The sequence below is a fragment of the Hypomesus transpacificus genome, chromosome 12, assembly GCF_021917145.1.
Source record: "Hypomesus transpacificus isolate Combined female chromosome 12, fHypTra1, whole genome shotgun sequence".
NCBI classification, from domain to species: domain Eukaryota; kingdom Metazoa; phylum Chordata; class Actinopteri; order Osmeriformes; family Osmeridae; genus Hypomesus; species Hypomesus transpacificus.
In genome coordinates this window covers 6,873,012-6,893,647 of record NC_061071.1, presented here as the reverse complement: position 1 = coordinate 6,893,647, position 20,636 = coordinate 6,873,012, and the positions used below count along the sequence as shown (strand labels likewise).

At 42.5% G+C, this 20,636-nt stretch overlaps 2 protein-coding genes across 3 annotated transcripts; one reads left to right on the top strand and one right to left on the bottom strand.

Moving 5' to 3' along the window:
• Positions 1-58: 58 nt before the first annotated feature.
• dcaf6 (ddb1 and cul4 associated factor 6) lies at positions 59-7,286 on the bottom strand. 2 transcript variants are annotated; one of them, XM_047030864.1, is made up of 18 exons: positions 7,268-7,286; positions 6,483-6,544; positions 6,274-6,366; positions 5,971-6,156; positions 5,674-5,787; positions 5,453-5,588; positions 5,120-5,331; positions 4,521-4,614; positions 4,088-4,198; positions 3,580-3,858; positions 3,341-3,482; positions 2,751-3,101; positions 2,597-2,629; positions 2,237-2,375; positions 1,915-2,071; positions 1,528-1,616; positions 1,236-1,344; positions 59-1,066 (listed from the first exon to the last, which is right to left on the bottom strand). In XM_047030864.1, the coding sequence occupies exons 4-18, from the start codon at positions 6,151-6,153 to the stop codon at positions 1,008-1,010; spliced, it is 2,208 nt and encodes a 735-aa protein (XP_046886820.1). In that variant the 5' UTR covers positions 6,154-6,156; positions 6,274-6,366; positions 6,483-6,544; positions 7,268-7,286; the 3' UTR covers positions 59-1,007. The 2 variants fall into 2 exon arrangements, with proteins under 2 accessions (XP_046886820.1, XP_046886819.1); XM_047030863.1 differs by lacking the exon at positions 7,268-7,286 and adding an exon at positions 6,753-7,052.
• A 117-nt stretch (positions 7,287-7,403) lies between these two features.
• LOC124474775 (mitochondrial pyruvate carrier 2-like) lies at positions 7,404-10,454 on the top strand. The gene is made up of 5 exons (XM_047031192.1): positions 7,404-7,615; positions 8,647-8,687; positions 8,839-8,923; positions 9,186-9,297; positions 9,919-10,454. Exons 1-5 carry the CDS (start codon positions 7,516-7,518, stop codon positions 9,959-9,961), a joined length of 381 nt encoding a protein of 126 aa, XP_046887148.1. The 5' UTR covers positions 7,404-7,515; the 3' UTR covers positions 9,962-10,454.
• Positions 10,455-20,636: the final 10,182 nt, after the last annotated feature.

Sequence of the window (20,636 nt, the reverse complement as noted above, 5' to 3'; positions counted from 1 at the left end):
TTCCGTTTGATTTGATAAAAAAAACAAAATTCAAAATAAAGGTCAAATAAACAAAATGTACTTATAAAATTATTTATTTAAATTCTTTAAATTTGAAAAATGTATTTCCTTATCAAAAGAGTAGTTAAATACATAGGATACAGTAACTAATGGCAGTAACTAACTTTACAATAACAAACACAGTAATTACATTTTATTGAGGCTAAATAGTTATTCAAAATAAATCAAATCCAAACAGTAAAGCATTTTGGTTCAAAAAGTGATGCACAAAACTAGGTCTTGTGCCCCTCAACCAAGAGTAAAATTGATTAAGCAAGAAGCTATGGCAGTCTACATGAGGAAGCATTTCAGTATAGCCTCCACAAGTAAACTGTGGGAAACCTAGCCTTGGTTGCTATGACTATTTGTTGGCATTTAGGCAGCACTGCTAATTTAATTTAATAAATTATAAATGTAATTTAATAATAAATCTAATTTTATTAATATGAATTAAATGGCATTAAGTGTTAGCAGAATAGGTTATTACCGAAGTGTAAGTAGGTACACAATGGAATAGGGGTTTAAAGTCTAAGTGTATTTGTAAACTTTACCATATATACTTTACAATGTAAAGGGAAAATTGAAGGTTGTGTTACCAAAATAAAATCAATGTCAACATCCACGTATCCCAGGAAAGTCCAACCTCCCCAATGCCAAGTTTCCCTTGTGTAACAACTTCTACCACTAAACTGCAAAGTGTCACTACACATCAGTTCCACCGTAACTATAATGTTGTTACTATAGGTTTTGCACTGTAGTTATATGGTAATTCATTTTACCTTAATGTGAAGTGTTGCCATTGTTTAATAAAAAAACACATTTGACAAGATAGAGATATAAAACATCCCTTTACAATAGACTATAGTTCTGCACCACACAGTTTCAACAAGTACACGAATAATACGATTTCCATGATAAAAGACTGCTTGTTGTTAAACATGTAGTACTTCAACAGAACAGCAGAACAATTATTGATCATCTTCATTCTCTTGCCCAGAACCCTCTGAGCGTTCTCCATTCTCAGAGTCTATAGGACACAAAAGACAATCAAAAATTCAAATAGTAACCTTTGACCTATTGTTATAACTGTTCAGCACTGAAAATGTATGTATGTATGCCATTTGGAGGATTGATGAAAGCCTCGTTGAACTTCAGGTATATACTGTACTCTACGCAAAAATAAATGCACATCTCACCTGCTCTAAAGGTGTGGTTGATTGAAGCCAACATCCGCAGCATAAAAGATGCTGGGACAGTGATGGTGTTCCTTGTCTCCTCCAACATCAGCTCATTGCGGGTGATCACCTGGAGGGAAAAGTCAAGAAATTGACTTGGATTTAACAATGTAGTGCAGTACTTTGTTGTAGTGTAATATATGGCAAAGCCCAGACCATTCGTCTTTTGTATGTTGTAATGGTTTTACACAAATATGCCAATTGTAAGCAACAATATACAGAACAGCATACAAAACAGACACATGAGCTTTACCTTCTCTGCTAATAATCTGTTAAATGAAGGGAATTCCTCCATAGGTGACCAGATCTTGATGTTAGAATCTATCCCAGAGGTGGCAAGCACTGAAAAAGTTAAACATCCAATCAAAATTGTATCCTCTACTACTCAACTTCTCCTAACAGTCTGCCCTACTACAAATTGTCATCCAAATCATGTGAACAATTTACAAGGTGTGTGTTTAAACAGGAAGCAGTCTATGTCAAGTACAGTTAATGCCTTCAGTAGCCTAAAGGAAAGAGAATCAATGATAAATGCTCAACACACTCTAGTAACACCCTCATATTTAACGCATTTAAATAAATGAACAAAGAGTACCCTATGAAGAATCCCATGTCAACTTGAAAAGCCCAAACAACTCACAGGGTTCATACGGGTGTGGTTGCAGACAGTTGACCACGTGGTTGTCAGCCTCCAGCAGCATCAGATGTTCGCCTGTGTGGCGGTCCCAGATGAAGATGTGTCCACAGTCAGAGCCACTCAGCACAAAGTGTTCCCCCCAGAAACACGACTCTTTGGTCTGCAACCAGAACCATAACAGCGTCACCTGAATTCTTTGCATTCTTAATGATTGAGTAAATGCTACAGGTGCTAGATGACACACACCTATCCTACTGGACATGTCGTACTGCTGTCAAATAAGAACAGAGAGGACAGCACAACTCTACAGTATGATGTGCCGTACCATAGTCCTGGAGTTACGGTGGCCCTTGTAGGCCATTTTGACTGAGGGCTTCCCAATGTGTCGGTTTTCACTCTCTGCTAGCTCGAGCCTCTCTTTCCTCCGCCTGAAAATCTCCTGAATACGAACAGCAGCAGAACGCCTTTGGGGAGATACACGACAAATGGTCTTTTCAGCATTTTCTCACACTAAATATGTAGTAAGGTATGCAGCACTTCAAACAAAATACACATTCCAATGTTGTTTTCTAATATTGTGCCAGTGCCATCTGAGAGCAGAACTCTATGTAACTTTGTTTTAAATTCAAGACACAGGAACAGTACATACAATCTCCTTCCAGATAATTCCGAGACAACATCTCACCTGAGCATTCTGTCACTTAATGTCGACCTAAATCTGATAGAATGGAAGAGAAGAATTTTGCCGCTTAGTAGAAATTCAGCAGATAACAGCTCTGCCTAGAAAAATCCCTAGAGAATGTAATTGACTACTTGGTGTATTAAGTGAGGACCCTTACCCTTGTCCCCATATCGACCGCAAGGCTTCATTAGAGGGGTAGTCCTCTCCGTCTTCCCCATCCTCATCTCTCTGGCTCCCTGGTTGACCTCTTACCCCCGATAGCCCCTCCTCGCGGCTAGAACCAAGAGAGCTGTCCATTCCTTCCGCTGGGCTAGCATCTGGCCTCTCCGGAGCTCTGGTGCTGTCCATGTGGTGGAGGGAGGAGTCTGTCTGAGAGCTGGAGCTGTGATTGGGATGCGTAAGAGCGCCCCCCTCTGGCTGAGGTTGACGTGGACTCTGTGCTGTTGTGTGGGTCATGGGCTGGCTGCTGGGAGTGTGGCTGGCTCCGGGGGCGTGGCCTGCACTGCTCCTACCAAAAGACAAGATGGAAGAGATCCGTTACCATCATTGGTTAGTTCAGTGGAAGTGTTCATACCCAGGTTGGCCCGGGTTGATTAAAGATGCTCATTGATAATGGTATTTGTGATGTGTGATGACCCTCCTCTTGGTAAAAGATCCTAAAATACTTTGATAGGAAGGAAATTAGAACTTGGCTGTACACTACTATACAATGTGCTACTGTTCACTGGAAGACCCAATCTGCTCTACCATAGGTGTGAAAACTCCAGTTGAATGGTGCTGGTGGTGTCTTCTGTGCTGGAATGGAGGCTCAGTACTGGTTCTGATGATGTGGGTAGAAGACCTCCCGTACCTTGACTTAATACACTCCTATTTGCTGTGTCAGGGGGTTCTGAAAGAGCATCAGAATTGTGATCAGTAAATTGGTCAAATACATGCCTTTTCTTTATGAACTTGATCAAATGGTGCAGTATGAATATGGATCTGACCAGTGTGAGTTAACTGAAGAGTGTTGAAGGGGTCAACAGGAGGAAGCTGTTCATCTAGGTCTGCCGGCTGGGAGGAGAGAGAGGAGGAACAGCACCCGGTGGAAGGGGACGAGACTGGATGAGTGTCTTCTTCCAAACAGGGGCACTCGTGGGAGGAGGTAGATGCTGTTGGTTGAGGCTGAGATGGATCAGCTACTTCTGACCATCCCTGGGAGTCCAGACTGGTTTGTGGGGAAGGTCCAGGAGTCTGTGATGGACCCTCGGGCTGGGGGGACGTACCTGGGTGTACAACCCCCCAAACAAATCCAAGGAAGAAGGAAATGTAACATTTGTAAAAAAGAAGAAGAATTTTAAGACTAAAAGCTGAATATAGTCAAGTAAGAGAACAACAGGAAAATGGCAGGAATAACTTGTTTACAATCATATCTGTAGGCATCTGTAGGTATCTGGTCATATCAAAATCAGCTCTGGTTAGATAAGACAGCCACATTCGGCAGTAAGACGTTACCTCTTGGGTCTGACTGTGGTAAAGCTCGGATGTGGGCCTCACTGGCCTCCTCAAACCATTGAGACATGATGTCAGACATCCTCTGCATCAATGACACATTTGATCTGGGATCTATAACAGCATCGACAAAAAAAGGTGAAGGTCCTTTCTGAATTGAGATATAATATGAATTTTCTAATACTTTCATTCAAATTGAATTATAATATCGTTACTCAGGGCTCAGCTGAGGAAAAAAACATGTTCACAGACAAAGGTATCCCTGTCTAAAAAACGGTGAAATGAAAAAGGTGGTTCCTAAATCCTGTGTTGTTTGTGACCCTCTGTGCAATTGCGCGGCTCGGTGTTTTGACTGTGACCAGCTGCTATCACGTGTGCTTAAGGTCAGCCCCTGGACGGACATCTGGTGTGTGTCTGGGCAGAGGTCTCTCCTTACCATCTTGTTCCCTCTCGCTCTCTGGGCGTGACAGGGGACCCGTGTCTGACCAGTCCCCTCGGAGTCGCAGCCGTTTGAAAGGAGCCTGCTTTGGCTGGGGGGTGAAGCAACAACATCCTTGTGTTCATAGCAAGGCCTTTCCAAAAATAACCTCTCTGTCACCAAGCTAGATCCCCCCCCCCCCCAACCACCTTCTTTACGTTTTTATTTCCACTCGGGTGCCTTTTCGAAACAGCCCCAAAACCCAGTTGGCTGTGATCAGATCATTTGGAATAAGCATCGCATCCACACACATATGCAAACACTTATGAACATGACACTGTGTTGATAGCGGGTAAGACACATTTAAGTATGTGTGTGTGTGTGTGTGTGTCCTTGGCTGGTTGGAGCTATTTCTAGGACACCAGTCTATCTCTGTGTGCCTGTACAATCTCCCTGGATCTGTTTTGGGAAAGGAATTCAAGCTGTTCTCACTCAATCATTCACTCACTCCTATGCTCGCTCGCTCACTCACTCACTCATTCATTTGGACACAAACATATAATTCATGCACACAAACTCTTATGACATGCTGTACTTTCACAGAAGTTGACCCTTACTTCATTTCTGCTGTCCTGGGAGGGTGCCATAAACTCCCTTGCCTTGTCATCTTTGGGGTCAAACAGATACACGCAATCTGAGTCGTAGCTGGCCAGCACCTCCCTACCGTCCTGGCTGTAATTCAGAGAGGTGACGCGCCATGACTTGTTGATCAGGTGCAGGGGCACAAAGCGCGCACACATTCCAGATGCTCCACTCCCTGAATGGCAGCCTGCATAGAGTAAACAGGAGAAAGTACATCAACATTTTTCTTTTTACTGTATTTTAATTGTATTACCACAGAAAAACCTTGCTGACCTATTCCAGCAGATGTGGTGTATCTCTGAACCTACCTGTTGATATGGTGCCTAGCATCCGCCTGTCGTAAATGCGAACAGAGCTGTCAGAACAGCCAACTGCCAGGTAGAAAGGGTCCATGGGCGATAGGGACATGCATGTCACAGCTCTCCGACAGTCGATGAGGACGTCCTAAAATTCAAAAGCCCACAAGGTGACCCCTGGGGTAATTCCTTGGTGTAGACGTATAACGTGTGCAGACCTACCGCGTATGTACCTTTTTACAGTTTCTTTGTCGGCATCCGGGGGAAACGCGGACATCAAACCACCTGATGGTTCCATCTTCTCCACATGACAGGAAGGAGTGAGGATCGTTAGAGACTGTCAATAACTAACAATGAGAAAGAGGGGATTCGATCACATGACTTGCAAATCAACATAACTCAAGCAATTAAAAGATCTAAATGGATCTTCAAAGGTAAATAAACCACTACCCCCACTCCTATGTGCAAAATGACCATAGATAACCCCCCCCCCCCCAAACATAACTGACGCTGGTAGAATGAATGGATACCTGATAGGCAGCCCCAATATGACAGTGATACTGGTACTGGGTGACCACACTGGAACCCTGGCCTATGTTGGTATAAAATATCTTTCCATCTGCTGCTGATGACAATATCACATGATCGTTCGTTTGTGGCATAAACCTGGCACAGTAAATGTTGGATCCATGCTTTGATTTGATGGTTGCCATCACCTTCAAGAAAAAACAACAGAAGACTGGTGATCTATATTTGGGACTTAGACGAATAATAGGATGTGTTTCCTAATCTGTTATCTGCATTTTATTTTCAGATATTTGACATTGACTTACTTTTCGGCTGAATGGGTTTGTAATGACCAGATTGTTGTCATTTGATCCAGATAGGATGTATTCTCCGGTACCATTCCAGCATATTGTGTTGACCTGTCATAAACAATACCAATAGGCTGTTCTTTCTCTTTTGTCAGTTATTTCTTTTTAATAATTATATAATTTAAATTGGGAGTGCAATAATGACTACTAACAATAGTGATACTTACAGAGCCTTCATGTACATCAAACGTTGTCTCAAGTTTGAGCTTTTGAACAAACTCTTTCCTCCCTTGTAAAAATGAAGAAATTCATAAAATAACAATATCCAGGATATATTCCAAGATTCCATATGTCAACAAGAATATGTTATTTGTCTCATTTTCGATACATTTTCAACCAATGGAAGTATTTTCTATATTATCAATCATGTCTTGAGGAAACCATTCCATAACGGTGGAATAATGACAACATGTCGAAAACTTTTCATGCTTTCTTACCTAAGAAATTACTTCTTGTTAAATTCAAATTATTAGAATGGATGGAGCGCTTCCTAATATCCCAGATTGGATTGGTTGCAACGGGCATGGTGGCCCAAGCCTCGTTCACAAACTTAGCTAAAGTAGTTAAACTTTCCAGAGCTAGTTAAGGCTCGCTTATCTAAAGTAGTTCACTTTCAGAACTGCCGAATAAATCCGTCCGGTGTCGTCGACAGGATTTCTTCAATACAGCAGACAGATACACAAGTCTGAACTTTCACATCAGACGCGTTAGAGAGAAGGGGGTAATGGTGTGGGTTACATGGGGCGTGCGCACGCGCAAACCCAAACGTTCTATGTCAACACCCTACCTAATCATAAATGTCTCATCCCAATCAAAACAATTGCTAATCTTTCTTTCTTTAAATCTAAAGCGATTTAATTTATGATAATGTGTGATTTTCGTTCGATTAGTTCCAATACTCATTATAAAAATGTGCACCTGTGTAGTTGGGAACATGTCAAAGATTACTCACTCAGCTTAAGCTTGTTTACACTGGGTCACATTTTCAGAATTGCGAAAGTGTGGCCTATTAAAAGTATTCTCTACCAATCGCAGAGAGCGTTGGGCGGAGTTTCTGTGTCTAACGCCCCTAAAAATCCAATGCTTTTGCATTCTGATATTTCAGTTTTTACCGGGCAAATGACAGATGACAGGGCTCACAGGTATTATTACAGCTATCAAAATAGTAATTAAGTTTGACTGTAAGACTAATTTTCTGAAATGACTTTGATAGTTATAAGAGCGTCATATCACAGGATTCTGAACAGAATTGAGCATGTATTACCTGCTAAACTAAGACCTTTTTACAACCATCCAGCAGGTAAGGAGACCACCTTTACCTGGCTGACCTTATGACTGTCGGCATTTGAAACTGAATGGAACAATAATGTCTACATACGAGATTTGTGGTGAACTGTACTGTGCTGGACTTGAGTCTTTAAAGCAGGGAAACAGGAAGGGATTTAAGGGGGCCCCCGGCTTGGCAGGTGCTTACTATTGAGTTTCCATAAGTAGATAGTGTTAATCTACTTTATGACTTGAATAGAAAATGGGAACAGAGGATCCAGGATTCTTTGCATTCAATTTTGTAACATCTTATATGGACATAGATAAGCAAAAGAACTACAAGTTTGGACTTTGTATTAGGCTCAGTGAAGCATTAACCCTTATTTGGAAGGCTAGCAAACCATGTGTGACCTTCATCTATAGGGGTTATCTTATCTCCATACACGTTGGTCGTATTTGAATTATTGTCTGATGGTTTTGTGAAGAGTCTCACAAAACCAAAACAAGGCAAAACAGGTGAATGAGGACACTTCCAACATGAATTCTACCAGCAAGCTAAACTTACAATAGGGTCCTTGAATGCTGATTGGTTTGGAACTAAATTGGTTGAATGAGTCTGAAGTTTTCAGAATCTTGGTCTCGGCTTTAGTGTTTGAAGGTGAAGAGGACATCTTCAAATGGCATGCACACAATAAAAAAAAAACTTAATTACTATATTCTCAACAAATGGTCTCCAGTTTCTGGCTATGAAGGTTCTACAACATGTTTTTCAGTACCCATAAGGCAGAACCCTAACCCTATTTGGTTTCTAATGTATTCTTTTATAGGTGAAATGTTTTTTATTTCAGATGGTTTTCCAATAGGAAAAATCTAAGAATGCTTTTGGAACCTGAGAATGAAGAAAACAATAGTTGTCAGTATCTGTTGAGTTGGCCTAATAAATAAGCATGTGTCGCTACCTTTTGTACCGTTGATTGCGAAAACTTAATCGTGAGATGTTGTTGATTGAAACCAGCTAACGTGATCCATGTGTCCAGCTAAACCATGCTTTCATCACGTTCCAAGGTCCAAAGACAGTGTTCTTCTGGGCACCTGTTTTTAAATGGGTAAGTGTGTTGGGTGCCGTTTGTGTGTGATGGTTTCTTTTTCTCGCCTTCTCTGCAGTATTCCTGTTTTCTCACTGTCCTAAAATGTTCCTTCCTTCCCTCTCTTCTTGGTTCCTAATCCGCTCTCCATTCTGTCTGTTCTCTCTAAAAGGGCCTGGTTGTTGCAGGCATGGCAGATATGGCTCGACCTGCAGATAAACTCAGTATTTCTCAGTCTGCAGTACTTCTGACCACAGGTACAATGGGTGTGTGTGTGTGTGTGTGTGTGTGTGTGTGTGGGTGGGTGTGTGTGTGTGGGTGTGTGTGTGTGTGTGTGTGTGGGTGGGTGTGTGTGTGTGGGTGTGTGTGTGTGTGTGTATGTGTATGTGTATGTGTGAAATAAGTACAGTAACACAAGTTAACCAAGTTGAAGATTCCCCCAAAGGCACTGCTGAAATTCTTACCTCCTGAAAGAGGTATATTCCTGTACAAACCTGTGTTTCCCCTGTCTGCCTCCAGGTGTTCTCTGGTCCAGATATTCTCTTGTCATCCTCCCCAAAAACTGGAATCTGTTTGCAGTCAACTTGTTTGTTGGTTTCGCTGGTGCTTCGCAGCTATTTCGAATTTGGAGGTGAGTGTTGACCACATACTGTATACTGTATGATCCTTGTTAAGGCCGTATAAAACAAGATCTTCATTCTACATTCAATAGCAACGATGTGAAATCATAGTTAATGAAAGGATACATTTTGACTTATTGTTAATCAGAAATTATTATAAGAAAATACATGATAATATCCCTCAAAACTCAATAAATGATCCATATAATGATCCCATAAAAGGATCTATAGAATTCATGTGAAAAACAAGCTAAAAACAAGCTATGGAGGGCCGAGTGTGTTTGGTTAATATGGTTTTAACAGAGATTCTTAATCAGATCCTTTTGGCTTTGATGTGTTTTCGTTTCCTAAAGGCACACCGCGCGCTAATCTTTTCACCTTTCCTGTTTGTTCCATGTTTTCAAGGTGATAAGATGATAGCACAAGATACCATTGCATAGACTAATATAGAACTTTATGGAGTTATTGAGATGTACATTGACTTGGCAAGATTGCAACAATAGTTCAACAATTGTTCCTCTTTAACCGGCCACTGATTAGACACAGTTACACTTTGAAATAGACCGCAAAACTGTAACAACATTTGATCATTAATTTATGTGTGTTGCATGATCCTTTCATATATGTTTCAGATACAACCTGGAGTTGAAGGCACAGGAGGCAATTACTTCCTAAATATTTAGCAATGGAAATCTATACAAATGTAATACTACAGGCCATGAACTGAACAGGCACACTCATCATTCCTGTCCATGCACATTTCCATAGTTTTCATGCTTTGCTCATCACAAGCAAAGGAAATCAGATGTTGGGTTATTTAATGTAATTACTTATATTATTTGATTAGCTACGTTATAGGTTTTCTTATGAACATTTGGAAAATGCACATTCCTTTATTTATAACCAAGGCATTTGTAGAACCTCATTGTTTCAAAAGGCTTGTTTTTTAAGTAAAATGCTTTGTATGTTTCTGTTAATTCGTCAGACATTCCTTTCCCATTCCATTACAGTTGTTGATCATCTTAAATAATAAATGCATTGTTATTGTGCCTGTAAAACTAATAGAAAAATGTTTTCCCTTGGAACGTCAGTAAATTCAATGAATTTAGTTAATTTCAGTGTAGCACATGCTGTATAATAAATAAAATCAGTATTATGATTATATATTATATTGTTATACTATAATATGATGTTATTATGAAAAATCACTAGCAAAATGCTTGAAAGCTTTGATTTAGCTGTAGACACCACAAGGTGGCAGTATTGCTTTAGTGTGTAAAAAGAACCAATCCTAATGGCCAAGCAAATTCTCACAGTGAATGCTAGAAATGACTTGGGTGGATAAATAATATAGAAGAGACTTGATATAGGTTATAACATGGACACTGTGGGGTATTTAATCCTTTTGACCATTTAATAGATGTCTGCTGAACCAGAATTACTAGAGAGCACTAAATAGGGTACATCTTTTCTGAAACAGATGACATTGAAATCATCAGATGTGAAGGTAGCAGTTTCCTGAAAACATTAATCTATCTTGAGCACAAGCACTCCCCCCAGGCCTCACACCCACTCTCTCTCTCTCTCTCTCGCTCTCTCTCTCTCTCCCTCTCTCTCTCTCTCTCTCTCTCTCTCTCTCCACAATTTGTCTTCAATGCTCCACCATTTTCCTTCACTGACAAGCGCTCAAGCACACAAATGCACGCCCACACACATGAACGCACACACCTACAGACTCACCTCAGTGGAACCCATTGATGTACTGTATGTCTGGTTAAGGAGTATGTGAGGTGAGGCAGGCTGGTCGTGGGGATAATAGACTCATGGGTCGAGCTCTGAGAAGACCAAGCCGAGGCGTCCAATCCTGTTGTACCTCACAACATCATAGTTACTGTCACATACTGGATCACAGCCCGGCTATAGATTGCCAACATACCCTTTATGTACCCTCGAGGGTGCCATTGCGAAGCTGTGAAACCCTGCATGTGTGTGTGCATCTAGAGCAACTCTAACTGAGAACACACCTTTTCAAAGTCCCATTCACTTCAGTGAGACTTGTTCTTCCCCATGATAGTACAAGAGCTTGGCTAATTGGATACAGTTTGTGTTGGTTGCATGTAATATCTTTCTTCGCTGTTTCCCGCTCCTGATATTGAGGTATCATATACATTGTGGAGAAATCTTGACATCGGCCAAAGAGTGCGCCCTCGATACGACACGGTTGTTAGGTTTAGGGTTTACCTATCGGGTTTGCATCAATGTGGAACAAGCATAGTATACAATAATACCACACATAATAGGATACATCTGAGGTACATGCCACACACCATTCCTCCAACTAGGCGAGAACCCATGCCTCCCTGAAAGCATTCTGAAAGACTTAGGAGCAAGTCCAAGCCGTGTCTCCATGGTATAAACTGTAAGCTCAAAAACGGCTTTATCCTTACGATATTGAACACAATAATGAAACCCTACTCTTAGTTTAGGGAGAAAAAGGCCACCTTAAACATTATCCCGAACCCATAGCCCTCCAAGTCTAACCCTTCCTTGTTGAAAACTCAAAACCTCCTTCTAACTCTAACTCCAGCTTCAACCTCAACCGTAAGCAAGAATTCTAGCAGAACACTGACTAGTCTCTTCTGCTGTGTGTTCTCTAATCTTTACCTTGGAGGATATCTGCTGCTTTTTTTAGGGGGATGGAGTCTGACAGGATGCAAGGAAGCAGAGGATTCACTGGACACAGAAAGTTCTTTGAGGCAGAATTAGAACACAGTGTACTCTCACCCTGTTTATATTCCAAGCAGCAGCCTCTCATTCTACTTTGTGGGGATCACAATATGCTTACAGTAAATATCATTAGCCTTTAAAAAATGAATGCAAAACCAGACTGTACCAGCACTTCACCACGAGAACTATTCAAATTACTATGTCAGTATGTCCACACCCTACATTGTAATGCTGGCTGATTCTAAATTGTCCTTAATAAATCAAATAAAAAACTAAGTAAATACTAGCTAGAGGGCAGCATAGATTGTGACCATAAATAGAAGAATACTCCTGCATGTCATGTTGACCTCTGTCCGACCTTGATGGCACATCCATCAGGGATTTGTAGAATGTATAATGTAGAAGACCAAGCACTTACACTTCCAGCTGTACCTACGACCTTCGTAGCTGGCTTCAAACATGAGCTGAGTCATCTATTTTGGTAGGCTCTTCTTCTTCTCCTTTTTCATTGAGGTTAATTTGATTTATTCAAATCTCAAAGTCCCTAGAAGCCATTCTAATTTAGAAAGCCTTGTTGAAATCGAAAAATGTAGGCTATTAAAGACGAACAAGCAAGGAAACGTCACACCTTTAGAAAATGTCAGACCTTATGAAATCTCACATACGTTCAAATATCGAATTCAGATGATGTGACAGTGCAATCAAGGTGACCAATGAGGAACAACTTCCAATGAGAACAACTGCTTTTTAACGCGTGCTCCCCAGAACACTTCTTCACGCTAAAATGAACTCATAGTTCTTCTATACATGCATTAATCATGTGTATCCAGGGGCGTCTTTAGACCCTTTTTAATAGGGCAAGTGCCCCAGTATAAATCTGCTGTGCCCCAGTAAAATCAAAAGTTTGAGTTTGAACAATTTATTTTATTAGTCAGTGCATTCATTTAGATTGATAATCCCGGAAAAAAGCAGTATCCCAATCGACGCTTGTAAAATCAAAACAGTTTAACCGAAAAAACTAACAGATGCCTGCAGAATTCCATGTCAGCACGCTCTTCTGAGCTTGCCAAATAGCCACTGCAGCACGCACACAGAAGTCCAGGTGTCGGACTCGGCACACAAGTCAGAATTGAGGTAGGTCAATAAAACATTACAAAACTAAAGAAAGTTTCTAAATGATAGGCCTACCATACATCATATTTTATGTAACAATATTACATGAAGCTCCAATAAACTGTATTTGCGAGAAAAAAAATTGCATGCTTGCTTTAACTATTGATGTCCCTGCCAATATAAGGGTTTAAGCAAGGGGAGTTTCTATAGCCTAGCAGTGCATTGTGCGCAGTAAGCTTGATAGAAAAAAGGGATGTGAATAGGGGGCCTATGCCCCAGTAGAGTTTTCTGTCTAACAACGCCTCTGTGTGTATCATTCAGACATGAACACGGGGGTCCAGCTGAAGGAGCCGCTGAGGTGTCGTGCCTCAGCCTTTCGCTGTGCGCTGTCATGTCTGCTTGGGAGGCAGATTGCGCTGGACTGCAGAGGCTGCCTGGGACGACGTCAGCATCTGCATCTCCTACTCTATGCAGCTCACCAAACACACAGATTATTTTGAGAACAGGAATGTCGTCAATTTAGTAGACCTAGCAGTTTAGTTTGTACAGAGTATTTGCCGGATTTTTCCATACACTTTTGCTAAACCCAGTGTCATCTGGGCACACAGACTAGACAGACATAACCTGTATTAGCACATTAGCGGTTTTATCGTACCCTGCTTAGTACCTAGGAATGATCTACAGTTAAATAGTTGCATGACATATAAGTGTACATTAGTCGGCTTGAAGTTAAGTAGCTCTGCAGTCTGTGAGCTTGCGTCTGAGAACAGTGTTGAGGCACCTGTCTAGAAACCAGGATGATCATTAATAATGGAATACGGTGTATTGCTGCATGAGCCCTCTTCCTGCACACAAACAACCACTCGAACAGAGCGAGGAGGGAGGGCCTGTACTCATTAATCATCGTGACCTGACAATGAGATGAGACACGACAGGATGAAGGGGGGGGGGGGGGGGGGGGGGGGGGGGGCTGAAACAGGAGGAGCAGATGAAGCACGTGCTGCTGGGTTTCAGGAAATTGAAACCCAGCGGAGTAGATGATAAAAACGCAGCCAGTCAACAGCCCCGGCTTGCTGTATCTCTCACAGAAGTTCAGACATTCTGATGGCTCTTGCTGTCATAGGATAGTTGTTATAGCCCTTGTTTTGTTTTTCAGACGTAGTGTACAGTACTTGCGTGTTTACTGTGTAAGCACGGCCTACGAGTCTGTGCAAACCTCCAGGGGTCATTGTTGTTGACAGTCAACAGCCTTTCTGCAGTATCTGTAGTAGGGTGGACATGAATGAGTGAGCCACTGCACACTGCGTGTGTGTGTCACACTACACACCACTACGAGTAGAAATCCTTGATGTACAGTCCTGTCAGATCAAAGTCTGGACCCAAGAAGCTGATGATGAGAATTGGGGCTGACGGTTGTTGGATCCTGTACTAGAGCTTCAGGTAAAGGGTTAGCACAGTCAGCACAGTAAAACTATAGTGGTTCCCTTTGGCTTGCCAGGCTTGGACTTGGCATGTAATGGACCAGTGCTTTCAGTAGAGGGCAATCACATGCCACATCAGATGTACAAAGAGTACATAGAGGTAGGATAATACACTAGTCAATTCAATGTGTCACCCTTTGACTAACGGCATCATTACTCAGAATTATTGCGCAAGACATTCAGTTGTGGATGCAGTGAAATATGAATATGAGTATGAACTAGCTGTGACGTATTTTGTCCGATGGGGAAGTCATGTGAAGTCGAGTGAGGCGAAGACAGAGGACGGTCGTGTCCTGTTGTCTGTTTTCACTTTCCAGGCATAGACAGATTACAGACCGAGAAATTAGGGTGGAAAAACACAAACCAAATTGAAGATTGGGTAATCGTTTAATCCCACACGTTCCCCTCGGTGGGAGCACAGCTCATGCCCAGCTGTCCCAGGAGTGGCGGTACTTTTCCACGTCAGTCCATATGACGTCTGTGGAGGATTCAACCTTTTCTGTAACCACCCCGCACTTATGTTATAGGGGGCACTCTCCCTTATTCTCTCTCTCTCTCTCTCTCTCTCTCTCTCTCTCTCTCTCTCTCTCTCTCTCTCTCTCTCTCTCTCCTCCGCCTCTATCTCTCTTTCTCTCTCTCTCCCCATCCTCGCAAGTGCATTGTTGCTATTAATAACACAGTCACACACACTGGACTACGGGCTCAATGTATTTCTATGCTGGCTGGTTATATACACACATATATATGTATATGATTTATACATATTTATGTATAAATATACTATGGCATACATAGGTATATGTGAGGTTTGTATGTGGGCATCTAAATGTGTGTGTGTGTGCATGTGAGTGTGAGATGAGGGGAAAAACCCCACACAAGGATCCTCTTCCGGATGATTGCAGTCATAAGCCTCTATGCCCTTCTGCCTATCCCCCCTCTGCCAGAGACAAGTGGGACAGCATGGTCACCTTCCCTGGTGTTACGAAATAGACAAAGTCTCTGGATACGGCCATTAAAATGAGAAAGCTTCTGCAAATCCAAATGATGTGTATTTGTTCCTCAAAGAAGGTCATTATTCATAAGTGGCTGACCATTCCATGTACATGCTTTGGTGTGAAGATGAAGGTTGCGTATTGCAGGAAGGGCATTCCAGTCAACAGTCACTGCCGCAGTCGTGACGTTCTGTGTAAAAACCCAGGTGATCTGAGAGGGGAGGGGCACCTCGCAGCGTTCCTCGAGGGAGGGGCCAAGCAGGAGGCGGAGCCTGCAGAGGAAGTCTCTCTAGAATCTCATGTCAGACCTCCAGAGGTCAGCACGGTCAGGAACAGCACTGTCAATACCAGGTCATTCTGAACCTGCCTTACTGCCTCCCACTGCAGGGAGAGCAGAGGACAAGCCAATGTGATTTGCCAGCATGGAGGAGGAAGTACCTAGAAGAGAGAAGGAGGGAGACGATTTGTTTGTCTGTGTGTATGTGTGTGTGTGTAAGAGAGAAACTGAGGAAGTGAGGGAGGAGAGATTGAGGCAATGTGAAAGAAAATGAGAGAGAGAGAGAGAGAGCGAGAGAGAGAGAGAGAGAGAGAGAGAGAGAGAGAGAGAGAGAGAGAGAAAGTAGATACATCCTTTCTGTCGTGTGCTGCAGGAACAAGGTGACTTGAGCCGAACTGTTCAGTTCATAAATGGAACTGGAGGCTAGTTTTCCCTGCATGCGTACAAGGGCCACTCTCCATCCTTGAAATTCCTTAGCGCTCTAGTGTGGCTATCCAGTATCCAACATCCTTCCAACTGTCATTTGATCTGAACATTCAGATCACTTCCGTAAAACCACCCACTAAGAATATTTACAGAATTATAGCAGACAACTGAAAATGAGATATTGTCTCTAACATGTCATCAGTCTGAGATAGTCCAGTGTAAGTGAATTCACTGTGGAGAAGGAACTGTAAAATGCCATAAGCAGGACTCAGGACCAAAGGTTAATTATAGGAAATAATGAAATGGAAGCCAATTACTGGCAGAGGACGATGCTTGAGGATGGTGTCAAGGAGTCAATGAGAGGACTCATTTTGAGAGGGCAAAAGATTAGCTCCAAAACTTTCAAAGGTATGCTTTCATTTGGGTAATCATGGTTAATCATGGTATGGTCACGGTCATTTTTCAAACTTCAGGTCCATGAGCCCTTCTCTTCATCAAACCAACAAGGAAGAAATTGTTCTTTTCATTTGCTTTCACTTAAACACGTGTAATCCTGTAAAACAGCTTTCCATGAGTGAAAAAGTTCCTTCAGGGAATTCAAACGAACAGCAAAAAGGATTAGGGTACAGACACTGCCACCACTCCTAAAGCCCAGGAGTCTTTTTAAAACCAAAAGAGGACAAGTTGGGACCAGTTTACTCCTCTGGGTTCAAGTCTTACCTTTAAGTGATGGATTTTAAAGGGGAACTTGAACCCATTATCAGTTGTTTTTTAATCTTAAACATTATCAAGTAGTCAATCCATTTTCCGTGATAGACATTGTTTGTGTGATGTCAGATACAGTTAATATCGAAATGAATGTGCTACTTGTCCTAAGAATTGCCACTTGTCTTGTCCTAAGAATTTCAGTGCCCAGTCTGACCCTGTGTTGTTTTGGGCATCTGACAATAAAAGACTTGAACTTGAACTACTTGGAACCCTAATAAGCTCTTCGGTTTATTTCAAAGAAGATCCATCAAACTTTCCATTAAACCTTTTAACAATTTAATTCCAGGTAAAACCCTTTCAGCAAATGAAGTTCTACCAGCAACCATAAAGGGTGTTCTGTGTTTGGCAGTCCACAGATGGCAGAGGTGAAAGTCTACTTTCAAAACCAATTGCTTCACTTTACAGCAAGCAACGGCGTTGTTGACATTTCCCAGGAAGAGGAGGGAAAGCTCGTGGAGGATCCCTGAATAACGCCCGTGGGCGGCCCTGTGGAGGGCTCTGGGTGTGTCCTCTGTAGGGGTCACAAGACAGACTGCTTCCAGTTTTCCCAGCTGTCTGACTCTGTGCGCTCAGATGCTCAGATTACATGTGCCTTCTGTCCACCAGAGGATCACGTTCGAAATAAATACAGTGGTAGCAGTGTTTTTCTTTGCGTGTGTGTGGCTGTGTGTGTGTGTCGGGGCGGGGGGGGGGGGTACCTTGTAATATAGTAAAGTCCTGTGTACTTCATTATGCGGGAAAACATGAAAACATTCCATTTCTGATTATAAGAGTCGTCCAGATATAGATTTTGATGAAGTGCAGCAGGAATGTTATCCGTGTACACACTCTCTAGACGGTTATTCCGGGTACTGCAGTTCTGTCGAAAGAGAATCTAAGAGAATCCGCAGTGTCTCTAAGTCGTGACTTGGTTCTGTTCCACTGTTCCCAATCCAGACTCTCAGAGCCTGTGACAATTGGCTGGCTGCAGGCAGACACCACACACACACACACACACACAGAGACATCAAACACACTCGCTCACTCCATCACACTCACTGTGTCTTGCTCATGCGCGCACATTTACCCTGACAGGCTCAGCCTGCTCATTTGCAGCTGTTTCACACAGAAAGCGAGGAAGTGACTCAGCACAGACTGCAGCAGTGCGGCCGAGTTAAAGACTGCCGTCCGTCAGGTGACTGCGGGGGTCTGTCATGTGGTACACTTTTCAGAATGACATGTGACGGCTGACCGCAAAGATGTGCCATTTTGATGAGGATGCAATGCTGGAATCTTTTCAACGGGCGACAACAACCGTCACACACAGGATGTTGCCGGAATACTTCAGAATCAAAGCACAAGCGAATCAGAAACGCACAACACATACAAGTTAGAGACACACACACACACTCCCGAAACACCCTCTGCCCTGCTTGGCCGGGAGAGTGCAAAGCAGGCCGGCCAATAGAAACCTGATCGTGAGCGCTGCGATACACATAGCAGCCCGTCAAGGAAAGACTCCTGAGGTGGGAGAATCAAAGTGGTGTGATGTTTCAGTCACAGCTTTCCATGCCCATGTCCATCGCCATAACTTTCCTGCTCAAGTGGAACATACTACAGTGGCTCACCAGAATAATACCAACATGACTATGAAGTGTTTGCACATACTTACGTTTGCCGTAAAGGGAGGTCACGAGGGCAGAGGAATGGATTCGAAGAAGGAATAAAAGTGCCTCAGTCTGTTTAACCATTCATTTGCACATATGTACTTCTCTGAAAAGGAGAACATATTCAATAGAATTTCCATACTAATGCAGGCAAGGCATGCTGGGTATTCTGCAGATATGACACAGTTCTACCATGACGGGTGGAAGACAAAGAGCCAGGTGGTGAAGTGACATCACCAGGCATGCGCTCCCAGACAGTTGGCTGACTTAGTGTCAGTGGCATATGTCCCCACAGAGCCACACCATTGATCTGCTGCATCAACACCTTCCACACTCACAGTTATGTAAGGTGGTGGAAATTGTAATCCAAGCCTACTGGCATTCTACACAGTGACTCAAAATAGCAGGCAATCTCACCACAGTCCAACCTGAAATATTTGGTGGTGTTCAGAATCCAGATGAAATTGGGCCAAATGTCAGGGATTCAAGACCTGACTTTGCGAAACTGGCACAATCGAACCTGACTTGACCATGATGTTCTGGCAATGATTTAGTAGTGGAACACTGATATTGTAAATATCAATGATACAAAGATATTGTGGGAGTCAGGTGGCTGAGCGGGTAGAGCATCGGGCTAGTGAAGGTTGCCAGTTCGATTCCCGGCCGGTGCACATGACGTTGTGTCCTTGAGCAAGGCACTTCACCCTATTTGCCTCGGGGAGAATGTCCCTGTACTCACTGAAGGTCGCTCTGGATACGAGCGTCTGCTAAATGCCTAAATGTAATGTAAATGATCACACCTCCACAGACTCTCCCTGTGCAGTCTCTTAGTCTCAGCTGGCAGGCTCCTCAAGGGGGAGTGAGGGGTGGGGGGGACCAGATTGATCACCGTCTTGAATTCATGATTCACAGTTAATTAAACACAAGATGGATTGATTCCTGGCGACAATAATGAAGCAGGGGTGACATTTCAGACTGTTGTAATTTGACTGGTAAAGGTGAAAGACTGTCAACCACTTGCATCTAATTTTGGCATGTGAGACTGAATGATGAAGAATGTGTGAACATGCTAGGTTCTCCTCCAGCCCAGTCAGTGCAAATCCATGTTTGTTGTCAGTGTGCACAGCTTTGCTTGGCTAGTGTTTGGGATACGTAATAAATAGCGACTTCAGATGTGTAATATCTACCTGAAGAGACTTACTGTACAGTCCAAGTCATGGTAACCATGTCCTGACAAATCCTAAAATGAGGAATCAGGACTCAAGAATAAATAAATAAATAAATGTGATTAATTAAATCCAAGAAAAAAAAATACCCCTCATTTATTGCTTAATAGATTATATCCAAACCACCCAAATAGCACATTCAGTGTCTCCTACTCACCTTGTCCCATGTCAAGGACTAGCAGGGTGGTTCCATTTAAAGATGTCCTTCATGCCCGGTGTTGAAGGTACAACTTACTCAAATACTTTGTTATACCTTTCAACACCTGCTTATTCTGGACTCCATTCTACACTGTCCTTCTTCTCTGAGAGGATGACCTGCGAAGGAACTGAGAGGAGGTCACCTCCGACAGGGGACAAGTATGCAGAGCTGACATCTCCATGATTGACAGAGTAAAAGCTCCCTTCTAATGGCCTTTGAAACGAAACATTGGTAAGAAAGGAGCAGTACATAAGACAGTCTACTTTGGAAAATGTCATTTGCTTGCCAGTTATGACCTCCCCATGACCTCCCTATCCTACAATGATGGTATTGGTTGTGTTGATGGAACCGCAGTTCTGTACTCATTAAACTGGGTGGCCAAGATGTTTTAGTGTGATTTCTGGCCTCAGTTTGGCGTGTTATTTGTCTCTGTAGAAAACGTAAGGAAATAAATAATAAAAGCAGTCTGTAAAAGGGAAGAGAGTGAAAGAGAAA